General features: G+C 39.1%; 1 protein-coding gene across 2 annotated transcripts in view; it reads right to left on the minus strand.

Annotated features, from left to right (window-relative positions):
• Nucleotides 1–19443, minus strand: part of LOC135219629 (tRNA N6-adenosine threonylcarbamoyltransferase, mitochondrial-like) — a 62855-nt gene extending 43412 nt beyond the window's left edge. For both annotated transcript variants that reach the window (XR_010315473.1, XM_064256551.1), the window contains exons 1-3: nt 19255–19443; nt 11407–11516; nt 5971–6104 (exon numbers count right to left, since the gene is read on the minus strand). Coding sequence is in view for 1 of the 2 variants with exons in the window: in XM_064256551.1 (XP_064112621.1) it covers nt 5971–6104; nt 11407–11516; nt 19255–19380 (370 nt within the window). In the remaining variant the exon portion in view is untranslated. The remainder of the gene's footprint in view (nt 1–5970; nt 6105–11406; nt 11517–19254) is intronic.
• Between the last annotated feature and the right edge of the window lie 1530 nt (nt 19444–20973).

The raw sequence follows: 20973 nt of genomic DNA on the forward strand, positions 1-20973 counted from the left end.
ATACAATGGCATAAAAAAAATACCCCAGAATACTTATGTAGGTTGGATGAGTAGAAATTACCATGAGAAAATTTTGCACTTTCCCATAAAAAACTATTTACGATAAAGTTTTTGTTTTTTATCCATAACACCGCCAGATAAATTACCCACTTATTGCAATCCAGAGAGTTGTAATTATAGCAAGGAAAATAAGAAAATAATGACAATGTAGGTTCATGTTTTCTATAAGAATAATAACAGTCACCCATGTGTACCTCTGATAAATAGATTAAGATGTCTGAAAAAGAGGAATTAAAGAGGAGACAAGGGAGTTATAAGTCTGTGATAACCAGCTTGTCCAAGATGATTAAAGCCACTATTGGTACAGGAGAGATCACAAGTATTTCTTCATTGAGAGACTCCTTGAAGGAATATTTACAGAAAGACCAGCAACTGGATAGTGAAATATTCTTTTTTAACGGATCCTACAGGGCAGCCTGACCAAATCATGAATAAAGCAGAATATGTATAGTCTAAAGGTAGGCACTGAAATTCAGAGACTAAATTCCTCTATTACAAGTCTTCTAGTTGTAAGAAGTGAACCTACTGCACTGGTATTGCCTGTCAAAGCTAGTGTAAAGCTGTCTAAATTAGACCTCAAAATTAGATGGTGATGAATCGGAAAGTTGAAAGAAACCTATGGCAGAAAAGGTGAAGTAAAAATGTCTTTAGTCAAAAGAACTCTTCCAGACTGACTCCTACTGCAGATGCATTGTCACTACAAAGATTCAGTGCACAAATTGAATGCTGCATAAGATCATTGGAGAGTGAGCAATTGGAATGGAATGAGTTGTATACCATCTTGCCCTAAACGAAACTACCTAGTAGTGCAAGTGAAACAATAAAATGTAAGTGTGGGAAAGACTGACTAAAATTCAACTCCTTCAAAATGTATCTTGAAGAGGAAATACACAATTGAAGGCTTTTCCACAGACTGAAACACAGAAAGTTAAACCCTTAACTACAGTATCTACTTTCACAGTAGAACAAGGGCAGTCTGTGAAACCAAAAAAAACCATCAGTGGGGTCTAAAAATACAAACAAAGCCATGGTAAACCACATTAAGGGGTGTGCACTTTGTAGAGGCAATCATATTTAGTCACATTGTAAGGCTTGTGTAACCATAGAAGGAAAGGTAGAAAAACTTAGAACTCTGGGTCTGTTTTTCGTATGTTCACTCTATAAATATTTCAGCTCCGATTGTGACATGCAAGACAGTAACAATGGTTGCACTGTTAGACATCATAAGGTTATATGCAATTGAAACCAACGAAAGACTAAGGAAGGTGGGTACAAGTTGGAACGCTCTCTCTGCCAAGTATCGGATAGGGAAATAAGAAGACTACATATAGTCGATTTTACCTACAGCCACAATAACTCTTAAAAGGTAAAAGAGGTCACATTGTATGAAAGAGAGAGTGTTGGATACATGTGCCAAGAGATCTTTCATCAAGAGATCTGCCTTTGAGGGACACTATTATAAGAACAAGGGAGTTGAGAACATATCATTGGGAGGTTATTCGACTTCAAAACCAGCCAGAATATGAAATGGTAAAAATCATTGTACCTCACTGAGGTAGATTAATTCATATGGATTGTATAGTGGTGGATGAGCTACCAGAATATACAAAGAAATTCCACATTAAAAAAAATTTAAGGACGCGCAAAACAAAAATCAGCTTGGTTGATATAGATTTTGATCTATACTCATAAACAATTGCCTATCGAGTTGTTGATAGAAGTTGACAATGTGTACAATATACAGTGGTACCTCGAGATACGAAAGGGTCAACTTACGAAAAACTCGAAATACGAAAGCTGACACAAAAAATTTTACTGCTCTACATACGAAAAGTTTTCAAGATACGAAAGGTTTCTGAAAGTCCGAGATTCGCCCGATAACAATTTTGAAACTCGCGCCGCACACAGCCATCTTAGTTCTAGTAAACTCGCCACCATCCTCCTGCTCTCCCATTGGTTCCTGATGCTAGCCAAGCCATGAGATCCTTCTCTCCTATTGGACAGCATCCCTCCCATCATGCATCTTATACGTACGTACGTACGTGGTGGCGTCCCTACCCCGGCCACCTCGTACCAGAATCTTTATCGTACGCATGTGGCATTCGTTCGGTCCAACTATTTCGTTTAGTATTGTAAATTCGTTAGTGATTTCGTTGTGCTACTTATCGTGTTGTGAGAACCTAATTAGTATACGTACTACATACGTAACTTAATTACGTACAGTACATATAGTCATGGGTCCCAAGAAAGTTGCTGAAGTTCAGAGAAAGAAGAGAATGCTTTCTATGGAGACAAAGATGGAGATAATAAAAAAGTATGAAGCTGGCTTGCGGTTGAGTGTGATCGCTAAGGAATACGGCCAAAATTCGTCTACGATAGGCACCATCCTTAAGCAGAAGGAAGCCATCAAAGCAGCTACACCTTCCAAGGGCGTGACTATTTTGTCCAACAAGAGGAGCCATGTGCATAATGAAATGGAAAGGCTGCTTCTTGTATGGATTGAGGACAAAGAAATCGATGGCGATAAGATAACCCAGACGGCAATCTGCCAGAAGGCCAGCGCTATTTTCGGCGATTTGATTGCCCAAGCCGAAGACGATGGCGGAGAGGGGACATCAACGGCAACCCTAGAGTTCAAGGCTTCTCATGGGTGGTTCGAAAAATTCTGTAAACGGACTGACATCCATCGGTGGTGAAGAAATTGAAATTACGTAAAGTATAAAAAAGTAAAGAGAAATGTAAAAATAAAAAAAAAGACAAAACTAAATTTTATTTTAAGTTTTTTGTAAAGTTAAGTGTTACAGTTTTGTTAATGTGTTTTGTAAAGTTTAGTTTGTTTTTTTCTGAAATTTTTGTATGTGTTTTGTAAAAGTTAAGTGTACGTATCTGCCGTTTGTCCTCCTCCTCCTCTGCCGCCACTTTCGGAGATAGCCTCACTCGAAAGGTAAGCTTCCACATTTTACGTTACAGTAATAATATTTCTTGTACACTAATATACACTTTATTTACAGGTTTTGCATTTTTATTATTAAGTTACGTATTGAATGGTCCAAATTGTTGTAGTATTTCATTGTTTATAGGTCAATTTACCTTTATTATGAAACTTACTGGGGTGTTTTTGGAGGGCTTGGAACGGATTAGCCATTTTACATGTAAAATGTGGTCCAAGATACGAAAACCTCATGATACGAAAGGCGCCTCGGAACGTACTACATCAAGGGTTTAGAAAATTTGAGAACTTAAGTATTACTACCAAACATATTAGGTTATGTGATAACTGGAACCTGTAGTTCTCCCACCAAGGAGACTCATGTTTCTATTTTAAAACTGGCAGTGGAAACACACGAGATAAATACCACAGGAAGATCTTGAAGCTTTATGAAGTTTAGACCAGTTAGATAACAGAACAGGAAAAGAAGGTATTAGAGAACTCCAAGAGCACTGTAACCTATACCGAAATTGACAAACAGTATGTAGTGGCATTGCCTTGAAAAGGAAATAGAGATTGATTAACCTCCAACTTTGGGTTGGCTGTAAATAGATTAGAGCAACAGTGTGTCAAGTTTTGGAAGTACACTCAGTATCTAGAATACTACTATCAGATCAACTTGAAGGATTGGAAAATTACAAGTTCATAGAAGGAGGAGTGGAACATTTTAAAACTGATGAAGGCTGTCATTTTTTGGGACATCATGGTGTTAAGAGACCGTGCAACAACTCCTATTACAATAGTATTTGACTGTTCAGTAAGACAGGAAAAATTGGTTAAGCTTGAATGATTGTTTGTAGACAGGACCACATATAACGAGCATTGCTACCCATATTAGCCAGAAAATCGAACTTCTTATTGGACTTACTTTTGAAGCTGGCATAGCGTTCTGGGTCAGGAGCATAGAAAACAGGAGTAGGAGTTGGTGGTTTAGGAGGAAGGCTCGAAATAGGAGAGATTAATTTAGCAGGGGAAGAGGCAATAGGAATATCAACACTACTAAATTCCCGAGTCATGTCCTGAGTGGCTGAGGACTTAACCTCTGCTCTAGAAGCTGCTTTCCTCTTACGATCTCTTTCTAATTTAGACAGATGAGAAGCTAAAGTCTTCCATTTTTTCTCATTCCATTCTCTTTACTCCTCATAGAGCAAGTCAATCGAACAAATTTGTCCCCTACATGAAGTGTGCGAGTCATAGCATGCTATAATTAAATGAGTATTGCTGCAATACCTAATAATAGTCAATGTGCTAGAGTCAACATAGTCTGCTAGCAAAAGAAGTCAAAATCAGTCAAAATAAGTAAGTCTCCTGAGAGCAGAAACATAAAAAATCATGGAATAACACTCTAATCCAGTACAAAAGCCAAAGGCTACAGTAGCAAAAATACTTTACCAAATGGGAAGATCACATGCTGAAAACCAAAGTCAAGCAATGTTCTTAACACTACATATGTTAGTCTTACACCGCCAGAAACAAAATTCAGCTCTTGTCCGGGTTGTTCCTCTCACCCGAAAAGTGGACAGGGTTAGTCATCTACGTAAACAGAAAACCAGCACTACCGTGAACTTTCAAAACTTAAGTTACCATCGAGTAGAAACTCTTAGCTAAGTAATTACTGGGCAAGTTATAATAATACACAACATATTATTGTAGTACAGGCAGTCCCCGGTTATCAGTGGACTTGGTTATTGGCCATCTGGTTTTATAGCCCCATAAAATCAGCAATTTATGGCACCATAATGGGCTGAGTTCCGGTTATCGGCGCCTTATGGTGCCAATAATAGAGTTATGGTGCCATAACATACCTAACAGAGGTGCCATAATGGCAGCTTTCGCTTATCGGCACATCCCCTGGAACCCAACCCCCCCGCCTCCCCAACCCCCGACAACCAGGGACTGTCTGTATTAGGCACATAGGATTGGGGGCTAGTGTCAGTAATGGATTTTCAACTTTTGTTGCAGTTGGCACCACTAACTTCCATGTATTTCAAGGGACCACTGCATACTGAATTTCACTGTGCTGTATCAAGGTTTGCGACAGAGATTTAACAATTCTGGGATGATTTTGTTAAACAAAATGGTTGATTATACATGATGGGGTTGCAATTTGTGCTACATTTTCAAGAGATTTCCTTTCAATTGTCTCTATGAAATTTGCTTTATATAATTTCAAATAACATTTGTCAAACTATCTTTCATGCTACTTCTAAATATAATAAGATTCATAAAAAATTGCTTATTTCAGCGGTTATTTGCATGGTTTCAACCCTTTGATATTCCGAGGATACTACCCTATTCCCAACCACAAAAATCCCAATGACATTAGTTAACATCTGCTCAAAATTTGTGGCAATTTTCAATGTCATTTGGAATATTTTGTTCACTTTGCAATAAAGTACAAGTATTCAGTCAAACAATTACACCAAAATTAAGTTTATACCATAAAAAAATTCACTGCAAGCAATAAAAGAAAATCATTAAGTTCATGATCAATAGATGTGAATTTGGGAGTCACTAATATCTCAATATCTCAAAAGGTTGAGGTTTAATAATTGTCTAAGAGTGATTTCACCTCTCTCAGTTACCTTTAGCTTTCTATTCTTCTCTTATTAATTCATAAATGGTTTTTTTTTGGACATTCATGCTTTCTATTTTACTTCAATTATTAGGTAAGATGTTACTTCTAATTCAACTGCTTAGTTTTTTGTCACCAAGTTATGGCTTAAATTGAGCCTTGGTCCAGCATTTCAGACACAGGATAGCCTGAGCATGGGGATAAATAGACCGCTAACTCTCAGGAAATTTTACACTAAAGTACCTCGGATATCAAGGTCCCAAGCAAGATCACAGCAATATAGAATACATGAAAAATGTTGATTTAAATGCTATAAAATTAACTTCAATAACTGTATCTGATGTACCAGGTTTAACTGTCGTAGCAATAGCATCAATTTCGTTGAGACTTACTCCAGATCTTTCTATAGCTGTTGTCACTACAGACTCGATTCTTTCTGCATGCAGCCTATTTGCAATTGGAGGAATTATGCCACCATGCCTGAAAAAATATGATGGATCTGAGATACAGTTCATATACCATATACATTATATTTTATCTTCAACTGATAATGAAAAAATGTTAAAATTACTGTCACAAAACCATTTCTCAAAAAAATTTAGGTACTGGAAAGAAAATATTGCCTTATATAACCTTATTGTTTAGTTCTAAGTGGGTTAATGCTATAATAAACCGAAATGCTGAACAAAGGAGGCGACAGATTTTTATCCCATAAGGTAAGGTACTGTCTCTAATGCTTTAATACCTGAATAATATATACTTAGGCAGAAGGCAAATGAAGACTAGAACAGCTCTCCAACTAGAATGAAACCAGGCAAGGAAGAACTATGGTACATACAAGAATCAATTGTGATGTCAGGTCACTTGGCATGTAGGATTACATACTTGAAAATCAGGCTGGGTTAGGCCTGGCTAGCTTAGTAGACATATCCCAAGATTGGCAGACTGACCACAAGAGTTCTGGACATGTATCTAGACAACAGTAAGATAGCAGCTAAGGCCCATATATTCAACAGTGATGCCTGTATTGTGAGTAGGAAAGTGGTTGGTATAGGATGCAACATCTAACCTGCCAAAGGTTATTACATTGTCCAAAATACACCATATCTGAAGTAGAATGTGGAGGGAAACTTGACTAACAAGAAAATTACTATTAGTATCAGGATTAAGCAGTCAGGCCAAAATTATGAAATCTTGTTGACAATAGTTTTCCTCTTGAAAACTATTGGAAAAAACGAGGAATTAGGAGCTGAGGAGGATGCAAAACTGCATTAACAATAAGGTGATCCAGCTTTATGGTGCTGGTCTAGCAATCCATTAACTGGATTTTTGGCGCTGATCTCTGGTTAGCGGCATCGATCTCAGTTAACAGCTCCATTACGTGGGTTATTTATGGTGCCAATTGCTAGTTAGCACTGCCAATCTCTGGTTAACTGCATCATTAAGGAGGTTATTAATGTTGTATCGCTGATTTTCGGTTAGCAGCGCTCACCCGGGAACAGAACCCTGCAGTTAACAGGGCCTTACCTTTTCACTATTAAAACAGGGGACAGTGACTCATGTCAGTTTGTCTTGTCCCTTTTGAAAGAAACAAGATGGAGCCCAAGGAATAATGAAGTAATTTAGAAGTTAGTTCTATTTGGTAGTCAGGAAAATAGACACTGACTACATAAAAGCTTGTTAGTATAATCTAAAAAACAACTATCATTTCAATATTTCCAGCTCACAAAGAGGCCTTCCTGAGGGATTCATGGAAGAATTGAGTGCAGAAAGATAAAAAAAGTCCTATCCACCAGGTTGCTGAAAACAATTTTTTAAGAGTTCATACAGTCCATTCCCAAAGGAAGAGCTTTGGAAGGGGCTGCCAAGTAACTGCTGTAATAACTCTTGATAAAGATCCCAAGTTAAATATATGACTCCTGACATGTGACACAATAGTAACAAACAAGCAATTCTCATTACTGTATAAGAATACTCACTCGACAAGATTCAACGTGAGTTTTGCATCTAATTCATGACTTTCAGTCAACTTCACACATTCAACTGAAATATACAGGTTTATGAATACATTCCAAAGCTTTCTAATTATAAACAAACACCATCCAAACTGGATTTCAAATTCCACAAACTGCTGTAAAATAGATATTAACAAGAATATTTGATTGAAACAATTCTTTTTCCAGCCTATTGATAGCTAGCACACAAAATTTTCATCACAACCAACATAAGAGCAATGCTTCTATAGTTATCACATTAAATTGGGTGACCTTTCTTTGGTATCTTTACTAAGACTCCCAATTTACTACCATTAGTCTTTGTTTCCTCATTCCATATTCTACAACAACATTAAATTGGGTGACCTTTCTTTGATATCTTTGCTAAGACTTCCAATTTCTTACCATTAGTCTTTGTTTCCTCATTCCATATTCTGCAACAGTTCTGCTAGTGAGCCCAATGTATTCCATCACATCAGCTTTACGACCGATTCAATTTATTGGTTCAACTTAAAAAACCATTATTCAGGTATTAGTACATTAAGGTCTACCTCCTTTCATATTACTACTATTGACCTACACTCCATCTGGCAAGTATTATCCTCTTTAATTCTTTACCCATGAATATTTCATTACATTCTGCTCTTTACCTTAGCACCAATGATACTCAATGAATATAAGGCTTTGTCAGCATACGCTTGTTATTCCAGATCTTCTCACCTCTTCTTGCATTCTGTTAAACTTCATTATCTCAACTTCAGTATTTAACAGGCTACTTCAAGTTTTTCATCTCCTCCCTGAATAATAAGTTCAGTGCTGTTTACTTTTTACCATCTTTATTGTGTCCCAGGTTTCATTTGATATCCAAGGTTCATGTCATGTTACCTCATAACCCAGTTCTACAGTATGTTTTTCCAGCACACTGATAAACGTTCCAATGTTGGTCCAGTTTTCTGACATTCAAAGAGCCTCTAAATGTTCAAGAATTTCTTTTTGTATTTAACCCAGCTACTCAGCCATATTTTTGTTGCATATTTTTAATTTCAACTTTAGTGTGGAAAATTATAAATTTCTGATCACTGCTAACATTTGCTCCTTTATAGCTACAGTGTAAAAATTTTTCAAATTCTTTTCACTTTCTGATCAATGATTGGGATCTGTTAGGAATTGGATTGTAAAATTTAGGCCAAAGGCCTAGCACTGAGACCTGTGAAGTCGTTCAGTGCTGAAATGGAAATTGAGGGTAAAAAGGTTTGAAAGTTGTCACAGGTGGAAAACCTTGCAGCTGAACTATAAGTCAATTGTTAGGATAGGGTGGAAAGTAAGCTAGAGAGGTAATATAAATGGAGGTACAGTAGAAAGGATGTCAGGTTGCATCTACGGGCTAAAGGGACGCTGCAAAGAACCTGAATTGATGCTTACAGTGCACTGCATGAGGTATACTGATAGCACTAACCCCTATGGGGAGAATATTTTAGTTTTCTTTGACTTCCATCTGGAGACATCCCAATAAATCACTGTCCTAGTGCTGAACAGAATGCCTTCATTCTTCACTGTTCCTACTAACATTTGAATGTTACATATTCATACCACCAACAACAATCTCTTCCTGTTATTTCATCTATAATGTTCTGTATTCTTATGTAAATTCAGTTTTGATTTCTTTGAAAACTTTCATTCAATAATGCATAACACAAAATAATTCATATACTGTATTATATTTTGAATTAAATCTTACAAGCAAACCAACTTCAAACTTGAAAACTGAAATCTACTTTGCTCAATACCCAATACAATATAATGCTACATGAAATACAAGTCAAAGATACATTTAAAATACGGTGCTCCCACATTTTACGGAGGAATAGGTTCCAGAACCTACCGCAGAAATGCAAAATCTGCGGAAATGCAAAAATCCCCTCTAAAAATGCTTATGCAGGCAGTCCCCAGTTATTGGCGGGTGTTCCGTTCCAACAGGCTTGATAAGGAAAATCACCAATAACTGAAACTCAATGGTTTATGGCATTTATAGCATCAATAACCAGATTTTGGTGCTGATAACTGGATTTTGGTGTCAAAAACCAGATTTTGAGGAGGCTGATAACCAGATTTTGGCCCCAATAACCAGATTTTGGTGCCGATAACCAGATTTTGGTCCCAATAACCGGTAAATGGGACATCTATTACATATGTATCAGCACCAATAACTGGAAATCAGCACATTATGGCACCAAATATCACCGATTTTATGATGCTAGAGCAGCCCCATACAACTGGATTGCCATTAACCAAGTCCGCAAATGACCGGGTACTGCCTGTACTGTACATCCTCTATAATTTAGAGTGCAACGGCACCACCCCCCCAACAATTTCCACATTTCATCGATGCAGATTTTTGTGGAACGCATCACTCACTTGTCCATGAGGGATATTTAACTAATTTGTGGACTTTTACTTGGGCTGCATTTCTACAATTATCATCAATTCGCGTTCTTTTGTAGAGCAGCATATTTACAAATTATTACTGAATTTTTTTTTATAAAAATATATGTATACTGTGAGAGAGAGAGAGAGAGAGAGAGAGAGAGAGAGAGAGAGAGAGAGAGAGAGAGAGAGAGAGAGAGAGAGAAAATTTAAGTGTTCATACATCAAAGCACAGTAACTTGCTAGGGACGAGAATTCAAAGGCCCTTAAACTATAACGGAGAGAGGAGAATGTTGAGAGTTGCCTACATATGAAATTAGATTTTGAATATTTCTATGGTGATTAGAGACAAAACTTCAACAGTGATAGAATACTCTCTTATGTAGTGTTATAATGTGCATGTTAATCATAGTTAACTAAACTTTTAATGAAATGTAGTGCAATAAATCAGACGCTACAGTAATTTATATTTTCATTGAAGGATATGTACTATACAATACTGATACAACAGAGAGAGAGAGAGAGAGAGAGAGAGAGAGAGAGAGAGAGAGAGAGAGAGAGAGAGAGAGAGAGAGAGAAATTATTCATCATTTACAGAAAAATTGCTACAGTACTGAAACCTCGAGGTTTTGAGTTGCCTGCATATGAAATTCGGATTTTAAACATTTTAATGGTGATTGGATGAATACTATCGAGTGGACCCCAGTATTCGTGGGGGATGTGTACCAGACACCCAGCAAATAGTTAAAAACCGTGAATAATTAGAAGTCCCTCTAAAAATGTTTATAACTGCCTATTTTGAAAGTTCAAATATCAAATGTATACCTTAAATAACATCCTACATACATCAAATATACTTTAAATTAATCTTTGAGATTATATTATTAATATAATTTCAGTCATCTTAAACATTAGTACCCATAAAGATATATATGTACATACATACTTGTAACCCTTCCAGTCAAAACAGAGAGAGAGAGAGAGAGAGAGAGAGAGAGAGAGAGAGAGAGAGAGAGAGAGAGAGAGAGAGAGAGAGAGAGAGAGAGAGACTTATCTCTTTAATCTCTCTGGAATTATAATCTCTCCCTCTTTACTATTGACTGACAAAAACAAAAAACTTTTTGTCTTCCACTTTAAACATAGTAGTACACATAAATAGTGTGCATATGTGTTAATACCAATTGGTTAAAGACTCAAATTAGCAGTACTATGTATCTTTTCCTGAAAGAGAGAGAGAGAGAGAGAGGAGAGAGAAGGAAGAGAGAGAGAGAGAGAGAGAGAGAGAGAGAGAGAGAGAGAGAGAGAGAGGTTATTTTTCAGTATAGGTTATATGTACTGATAAATTCATATAGAAGAGTACTTACAGTAAATGAATTTTTTGTTGACTATAAAGATCTTCACCAAGAATTTCCCCATCCTCACTAACAACAGCTGCACCAGTATCATCACAGCTGGTTTCAATACCCAATACAACCTGGAAAAATTGTTGAACTGTAGAGAGAATAGGAAGCAAAACTTGAAACTTTTTCACCATAAGATTTATTAAAATTTACAAGGTATGGTATAGCAATTTTTCGTAGGAGAAAACAGACATTTTGTAAGTAAATCACAATTTCACTAATATCATTAAAAAAACTTTCACAAATTAACATCATAGTAAAAGTAAACAATTAACAAAAATAGCATGATAAAAAATATAAAGTGATATGATATTTTTTGTTCATACAAAAATTACTATACACTACTTTTTAAATACGTAGCAAAATAATTGCCCGATATAATTAAAACAGTGAGGAGAAGGAATCCAACAAAAAATTGTAATAGTTTTAATAACTGAAACATGAGACTACTACAGAGATCTTGATGACAAATCTGAGCATCTGCTTAAACAATCAAGTAAGTAAAGTCCATCAAACAGAAACAGAAACTGATAACTTTCTTGTTTCACCACAAACCCATTACTGTGCCTTTAATTAGTTTTATTATGTGCTATGCTTTAGTTTCTATGCAAAGAAAGAGAGAACAGTAGTTGGCCATCACTACTTATGTTTGTGTGTGTATGCATGCCTTAACTAACCATTCCATCAATTCCAAGATGCTTTTAGTAAACCTTATTTCAAAGATATGTAAACCATGAATTTTAACTGTCTGGTTTCTGTGATTTTTAACTCAGGAAACTGAAGCAATAACCAAATGATTCTGAACTGAGAGGTTACAGGCAACCCCAGTTATTGGTAATCCGGTTTTATGGTGATAGACGGCTATTTCTGGTGCCATAACAGGACGAGTTCCGGTTATTGGAACCTACGCCCAGTGTCAGTCTTCCTTAAAACCGCCCAGATGAGAGTTGTGGTTGACCTCTCAGCCTTTACCCAGTTCATTGCCCGTTTTCGCTGGTGTTTGAGTGTGTGTGTGTGTGTGTGTGTGTGTGTGCTGTTATTATGGCTGCTTCTGCCCCTTCTCAGCCTTGTCAACGTATGTGCCCTGGAACTCCAGGTTTTCTGTGTTCTCGTTTTTTGGCTACGACTGTGACGGACCCACATGTCACTTGTGGTAGGTGCCGTTCTAACGTTTGTACAATAACGAATCGCTGCACGGAATGCTGTGCGTGGCCTAGAGAGCAGTGAAAGTTATTTTATGGTAAGAGGGAGCATCACAGGGTTTCTACTCTTCCTTCGTGGGAGGGTTTTTCTTCTCCTCTTCCTGATGCTTCGTCTCCTGCTGCTGTCACACCCCATGCCAGTATTGTGCCTTTTTCCCCTTCCTTTTCTTCTATCGATTCGTCGTTGGAAATATCGGGAGGCCCTCAGGCTGATTTATGTAATGTCGCCCCTTTTTCCTTGCGAGTTAATTTGATTCCTGAGAGGGAGGAGGCTTTTTCATCAATGTCTTCTATTTCAAAGTCGGAGGCGTCCAAAACGGCTGTGCTTTGGGGGACACTTGGGTTACGGGGTCCACCCTCCTTCGAGGGTTTGCTGACGCATTCATGGATGCTCGCTATCCCCCTCGTCATGCTGTCCAGGACCTCCCTCCTCCTCCTGGCCTCATCTTCGTGGGTAGCAGAGGTCAACCATATTGTACAACTCCGCAAGTGATGATTGCCGCTTCTTCGAGTCAAAGGGAAGCTGTGGTCGTCAGCCCCACTAGTGACGTCACAGGGTCAGTCATTTTGTATCCCTCCACCAGTGGCATCTGCTTCCCGTTCGGATTGAGGGGGAGCCGTGACGTTATCACTGCTTATGACCTCACTTCCATCGATGATGTCACTCTCAGTTGTCTCCGCTGCACTGCCTCGCTCGTCTGTCATCATCGTTTGCTGCTGTGAGGTCATCTCTGCCATCCAGTTTGCTGCATCTCCCTTCTCTTGCTGATCTGTCTGAAGCTTTATGCCACGCGGTTCTTAATAGATCGGACTTTGTTTTAGAAGAAAAGTTAGCTGCCATGTCGGGTGAGAGGACTGGAAGCAAGCGTGTTGTGTCGCCCCCACCTCCTGCGAAGAGATTGTGTAAAAAGCCAGTGCTATCTTCCTCTCCCTCATCTCTGCCGCGTTGGCATATCAAGCATTGGAAGCCAAAGGACTTTGCCCTTTCTTTGTCTGTGAGTGAGGAGCAGCACGCCCTATTCCTGCGAGTGTTACTGAGAGTGTTAATGTATCTTCCCCTGTGCGATCTGCAGTGGCTGCTTCTTCCTCTGCATCGAGTCGCGAGTATGTTGCAATCTCCCTCATTCGTGCACGTTGCAGGTGCTTCCGTTTCTCCTTCTCTAGGGCCTATTCGTCACTGTAATGATCTCAAGGCGCCTGTCAAGAGGTTGAAGGTTGTGAGTGTGGAGTTGGTGCAACAGGAGTGTTTGCCTGCATGACTCCCTGGTACTTCCAGTAGTTCGACTCCAAGGGATTCTCATTCTATCTCAAGTGTTCGGGATTCCTCACCAACACACGTTTGTATGTCTGCTATTACACAGCCATGTTAGAAAGTCACCTGTTGGGAGAGTGCGTAATGATGTCCCTAGTGTTGTGGTTGGTTCGTTGCAGGAGTTGGCACATGTATCTAGCCCAGACAGGTTAGTTGGTGTTTCAGGCTGTTTAGCTGCTGGTTCTTCTGTTAATTTACATGAGAAAGGCGCTTTAGATAAGCCTCCACATCCTTTTCATCATTGGTCTCCATTGCTGGAACAGGAGGAGGGAGACACGCAAGAGTTTTTGTCTTCCTTTATAGAAGTTGTCAATCTCATTCATGGATTCAACAATTTGGAGAGTAGGACTCAGGCTCAGTTGTCTTTCACTCCTTCCTGCTTGGAAGCCTTGCTGGGAGCTACGTAGGATCCTCGACATACAACTTCACATGTACATCAATCCCCATTCATATCTCTATTATTTCTTGTTCCAGGTACATCTTTACCCTGTTTTTCTTCAAAAATGCATACCCCAGAAACATATCATAGCTCTCATTCACTCTATCAACAACGTAAAAATCCTCCTCCTCCTCCAGTCTTACTCCTGTAACCATAACTGACTCAACAAACCTGGCACATACTTCCAATCCATCTTACATATTCAGCACATTCCTCCCTCCATGCTATATTTTCTTTTATTTTCTCACATCTTTCTAAAAACCACATTTTTACTACAACCAGTATCAATCAATGCTTTCAAAAACAATCCCGCCCATTCTTCTCTATCACAAAAGGAGCAATCTACTTGTTCCCCAAAAACAGACGTTCACACTTACAAACCAATCTCTCACATGCAATACATCTTTCCCTTCAATAGCAGAGGTCTCACAATGGTAAACCCCCTTTGCAGTTAGTTTGCCTTGGATTGTGGTTTGCTACAGCAGACTTCCTTCACATGATCCTCCATTCCACCCCCTGCACACTTCCTCTATCACATACACCTTCACTCCAAAAACCATCTTTAAACTTACTTGTCCATTTTCCTCCACATACAACTTCATGCTAGTCTCACTTCTCACTTCCTATTCATATCTCTATAATTTCTTGCTCCAGGTACAATTTTACCCGGTTTTTCTTCAAAATTACGTATCCCAGTAACATATCATACCTCTCTTTCACTCTATCAACAACATAAAAATCCTCCTCCTCCAGCTTTATTCCTACAACTGTAACAAACTCAACAAACTTGCACACACTTTTACTTCCAATCCTCCTATCCTTGTTACATATCCAGAACATTCCTCCCTCAGTTTTTTTATTTTCTCATACACCTTTCTGAAAACCACATTTCTGCTACAACCAGTATCAATCAATACTTTCAATAACAATCCCCACATTCTTCTCTAATAACCTCTTCAACACCAGAGGTCTCACCAGGGTAAACCCCCTTCACACTTGATTTCACTGGGATTGTGGTTTGCTACAGCAGACTTCCTTCACGTGATCCTCCATTCCACATCCTTCACACTTCCTAACTAATTGTCCATCCCCCTCCACACACAAATTTACAATCATCTCACACCCCATTCATATCTCTATCATTTCTTGTTCCAGGTACATTTTTACCCTGTTTTTATTCAAAAATACATACCCCCGTAACATATACCCCTCATTCACTGTATGAACAATGTAAAAATCCTCCTCCTCCAGCCTTATTCCTTCAACCGCACAGATTCAACAAACCTGGCGCACACCTTTACTTTCAACCCTCCAATCCCTGTTACATATCCAGCACATTCCTCCCTCCGTGCTAGAATTTCTTTTATTTTCTCATATGCCTTTCTGAAAACCACATTTCCACTACAACCAGTATCAATCAATGCTTTCAATATGTAACAATCCCCGACATTCTACTCAAACACATAAGCAATAATCTACTTGTGCCCCAAAACAGATGTTCCCACTTACAAACCCTTCTCTCACATGCAATACACCCATCCCTTCAATACCAGAAGGTTCACCATGGTAAAACCCCTTCACACTGGGATTGTGGTTTGCTATGGCAGACTTCCTTCAGGAGCAACGAAGGGAGAAAAGCAAAAGACACTTTACCTTGCTCCCTCTTAGCTGACAGCCACTCATCAACATAACGAAAAGCCTTCCTAGCTGCAGAAGAGAGGACTAACTTGGGAAGAAGTTCTTCCGACTGATTCTTCTTCTTTATCAGGAAGATTGAAGGAGGCAAACTAGGAGTGGCAGGGGCGAAACAATCCATGAAATATTCTAGCAGAAACCTTAACAAAGAAGTGTATGCTGTCGGAGGCAGAGCCGCTTCCTGCTCTAAGAGCTGCTCTTACTCTTGCTCTAGATCTTTGTCTTCTGAAGACACAGGTGATAGAGCTGTTTCTTCCTTCTTCGACGATGGAGTCTTACCCTTAATGAAGGGCAACAACTCTTCAAAGTGCTGCCAAAAAGGGGTCAAAGCAGGATTCTCCTGCTGACACTGACCAAAGATTACAGGTGATGAAGGCTTATGTCAAGACAAAGAAGCAGGCTTCAAACTAGCAGTCAAAATCTGTTGTGTTGGCTGAGAATGAACCAACTGCTTAGTCAGCAACAACACCTGTTGCTCATCAGTTGATTCCACTGAGTTGCAAGTACAGTGGTACCTCGACATACGAAAGGCTCAACTTACGAAAAACTTGAGATATGAAAGCAAATACGAACAATTTTACAGCTCTACATACGAAAAGTTTTCAAGATACGAAAGGTTGTTGCTGTAAAGTCCCGAGATTCGCCCGGACCACCGAGAACAATTTTAAAACTCCCGCGTCGCCAGCTGAGTAAACTCACCACCATCCTCCCGCTCTCCCATTGGTTCCTGATGCTAGTCACCCCATAAGATCCTGCTCTCCTATTGGTCAGCATCTACCCCTTGTGCTTTAAGTATTCTATTGGTAAAAGGATGCTGTAAATTGAAAAACTTATTCATGCAACACATTTAATAAAAAAAACATTAGGTAAAGATAGAATAAAGAATAGAAATGAATGGTTATGATACTGTTTGGTAGTTTCATAACCATTCATTTCTATTCTTTATTCTATCTTTACCTAATGTTGAAGAGAGATAATGAAAATTTATGGCTTACTGTGTAAAGTGATTGCTTGGCGATCGTTCGATACTTGTAAGTGCTGGATGTAAACAGAAGTTTGGAAGCTTTTTTTGTTTGTTTGTTTATTATAGTTAATGGTTACTTAATAATTATTTGAAATGAGTACATGCAATACATTTAATAAAAAAATTGTGAATTAGATATCATAAAATATAAAATAAATCAGACTGCCAACAAATACGTATTTTTTAGAATTCTTCTTCTGTTTTATCCATTAGGTAGAGATAGAATAAAGAATAGAAATGAATGGTTATTATACTGTTTGGTAGTTTCATTAGTTGAAGAGAGATACTAATGAAAATTTATGGCTTACTGTGTCCTAGGAAAAATGATTGCTTGGCGTTCGTTCGGTACTCGTAAAATGGTAAGAGCTGAATGTAAACAATCGATTGGAAGGTTTTTTTTTTTTTTTTTGTGTATTATAGTTACCGTTAATGATTAATTAATAATTATTTGATATGAGTACATACTGATTATTTATACATTTTATTGGCATATTCTAAGCTTTTAGCTTCTTGAGTTTAGATGTCAGAATCATAGACTAGGCTACAGTAGCAACCGCTAACATAGGCTACGCTTATTGCTAAGGGACATATGTTAAAGTCCTAATATATGCAGTAAAAGTGGGGTTGAACATTACATGCAGTTGAATATTACTCAAGTATGTACAGTATTTTGCCTTTTTGGAGTCATATTTCTTCCGTCGGATCGGCGTTGTAACCATAGAACATGTGTTTTAGGCCTGGAAATATAATTTACTGGGGTGTTTTTGGAGGGCTTGGAACAGATTAGCCATTTTACATGTAAAATGTGGTCCAAGATACGAAAACCTCATGATACGAAGGGCGCCTCGGAACGGATTAATTTCGTATCTCGAGGTACTACTACTGTATGTAGAAGCGTAACAGTTATGAGTCGAAACAGCACCACTACTTGATGGGTGAGGATTGGAAACTGTATCCAGAGATCTCTTGACAGGGATAGGGGCTCATCCATGACTGAAGAAGACCTCTTAAGAGGGCAAGAGGTCATGGAACCACGACAGCAATGCAAACCAAGAGGAGACGAACCACTGGAGTCCGACAACAATCGTGCACTAAAAGATGCCTTTCCAATGGCACTCAGTCAAAACCTCATTTGACACTTCAGGATCGACAGAGGGGGTGATTGCCCATGGGCAAGCCCCGCCAGTTTCCCTTGGACCTCCAGTATGTCTTCTCCCCGAGGATGGGAAGCGGGACAGTGACCTTTGACTAGAACTGAAGGGATGGACAGCCAACCCCTCAGCTTACACTGCACTAGCACTGGGCACTTTCACTTCACTTTTCTTCATGAACAATCTCATGGAGGAACTTAACTCCATCATACTACGTATTGGCGAAAATATTTACACTTCCTCTCAAACCTTGATTCAACGCTGGCAATGGTATCAGAAATAGCAACATGGGAGTCTGGCACAGGAGTAGGAAGTGAAGGGGTTGGAGGACTAAGAATAGGAGAAAAATTCCTAGGAATAGGAGAAGAAACAGGAGTAGAGGTCACTGCCAACACAGGGGAAGGTGAAGGAGCTACACTAGCCTTACTATCAGCTTTAAGGGCTGCCTTCCTCTTCCTATCTTGGATAACTTCCTTATAATGAGAAATGCAGTTTCCATTCTCCTCATCCCAATCCTGACACACACAACATCTTAGTTCTCTTGAACACTCCTGACGCCTACTTTAGTATATCTAGAGTGGGGGTCGTAAACTTCCTTGACTAGCCTAGGTATGCAGCCATCTGCACAAAACCTAACTCCAGATGAACTTGAATCAGACAATCAAGAAAAAATGGCAGTAAACTAAACAAAAATAGCTAAGCTAATTTTGCAAAACAAAACCGCAATGAAATTGTACATCACCAATATCTAAGAAAGCCAAAAATTCATCCAAAAGATGACGAGCAAGGTCTGCAGAGCTACTGATGTTACCCAGGGCCCAGATACAGACTCAAGCAGTGCAAAACATGACTTTTTTATTTCCTGTCAGATTAGGGAGACAGATGCTACTGCAGTTTAGGCTCTCCCAAAAGTAGTTGGTTTGTACTAAAAGACTTTGATGCACTAGTTTATGGGCATACAAGAGTCCTGATAAAAAAAAAGGACTTGCCTGCTTTTTTGACTGATGAACAATACTCGTAATAGCCCTGATGTGGTTATAGTATGTATCAATCCTGGAGTGACATCTAATCCTTGGCAGTGTAAGCTTACAAATATGACCAATGTAAGCAGCCATGATGCTATCAAGTACTCGGACTACACTATTATTCAACCTGGAAAATCAAAATAAAATTATAAGAACAGTGAAACAACATACCAAGTAAAGACAATACCTAGCAATACGCTAGAAAAATTCTGACTTGACAACTTATATTTCAACAAAGGTACTGAAATTTCAAAATGACAGAAATGCTTCAATTAACCAAAAATTACAATTTTTTAAAGTAAATTGTATTTTTCCTAACTATACAAACCTGAGGTCCTTTACATAAGGAATTACTTTTGGCGTAGCTGGAATTACGGCCGCTAAATTCTTGAACAAGGTGGTTAGGCAGTAAATACCGTGTGGCAGGCGGGTGGGCCAGCCTGCCTGGATGTAAACACTCCACTTTGCATTTCGGCCCAGGTTCAGATTGAGGGGTGGCATGAGGTAGACACATATGTAAAGGACCTCAGGTTTGTATAATTAGGAAAAATACAACTTACTTTAAAAAACTGTGATTTGTTCCTACACGATATACAAACCCTTGGTCCTTTACATAAGGAAGACTCACTGATTGGTGGGAGGAATACAAGTGAGCCTCTGGAACTGACTGGAGTTCTGCACACCTGGGCTATTCCTCCTGGTTGTAAGAGCGAGGAGGAGTGCCCTGCCTCTGACAACTTAATCGGAGTATACATACTCCTTCATTTGAGGAACAAGAATAAGGACTGGAAGCAGACCTCCTTCATCCTCTAATGAAGAGAGTTAAGGTGAAGTTTCCCGAAGGGAGACTTCTACGGTGATAGCAGGTTACTGAAGAAGACTAGTTCAAGCTGAACTGGATGTTCCCAAAACAGTAGCACTGGAGAGGCATTCAAACTCTCAGTGATATCCATCCTGAATGGATTGACGTATGTTCGGTAAGATCCTAGGATTGAACCAAAAACAGTCTCTCGGGTTCGAATTCCGAGGAGTAGACTCCACCGAATTCCTCTTATTTCCTTGATCATTCTGGTATAACCAGGAAGTAAAGGGGAAAAAAGAGAGGAAGACTGACTGTTATTGCCCGCTCTTCTCTGTATCTTAGAGGTGACCACGTACTGAGGCAACAGACCGTTAGGTCCATCCAGGTGGGGCCCCTCCCGAGACACTCTTCCTTCAGCAGCAGCACTTCCATGGGCAATATCATCGGGAATACCTGTTGCCAGCTAGAAATTCCAAAGAATTTAATGGCATAGTAAGACTCCCGACTTACCGGGAATGTCTGTCTCGACAGTGTGTTTGGAAATGACAGGAAAACCAAAACAATTTGAGAACGCCAGAAATTCCGAGAATTCGAGCATTTGGCGAGATTCCCTGTTAACGTAGTAACAATTATCAGGAATTCTCGTCTCGCCCAAGTGTTTGCAGATCGTAGCAGACCAAAACACTCGGAGAGTGCTGGAAATTCCGAAGAATTTTAAGCGCTCGGCGAAATCCCCCTGAATTTTGTCAGACAATCATCGGGTAGTGTCCCTCCTCGATTCCCGTAGAAGTCGAGGAGGAACGGGCATTTAAGATCCTTCCTCAATGATGTGGACGTACATCCGGTAGTACCAGAAGGTCCCTCCAGGAATGCAGCCCCGA

Source organism: Macrobrachium nipponense, chromosome 1 (assembly GCF_015104395.2).
Source record: "Macrobrachium nipponense isolate FS-2020 chromosome 1, ASM1510439v2, whole genome shotgun sequence".
Lineage (NCBI taxonomy): Eukaryota > Metazoa > Arthropoda > Malacostraca > Decapoda > Palaemonidae > Macrobrachium > Macrobrachium nipponense.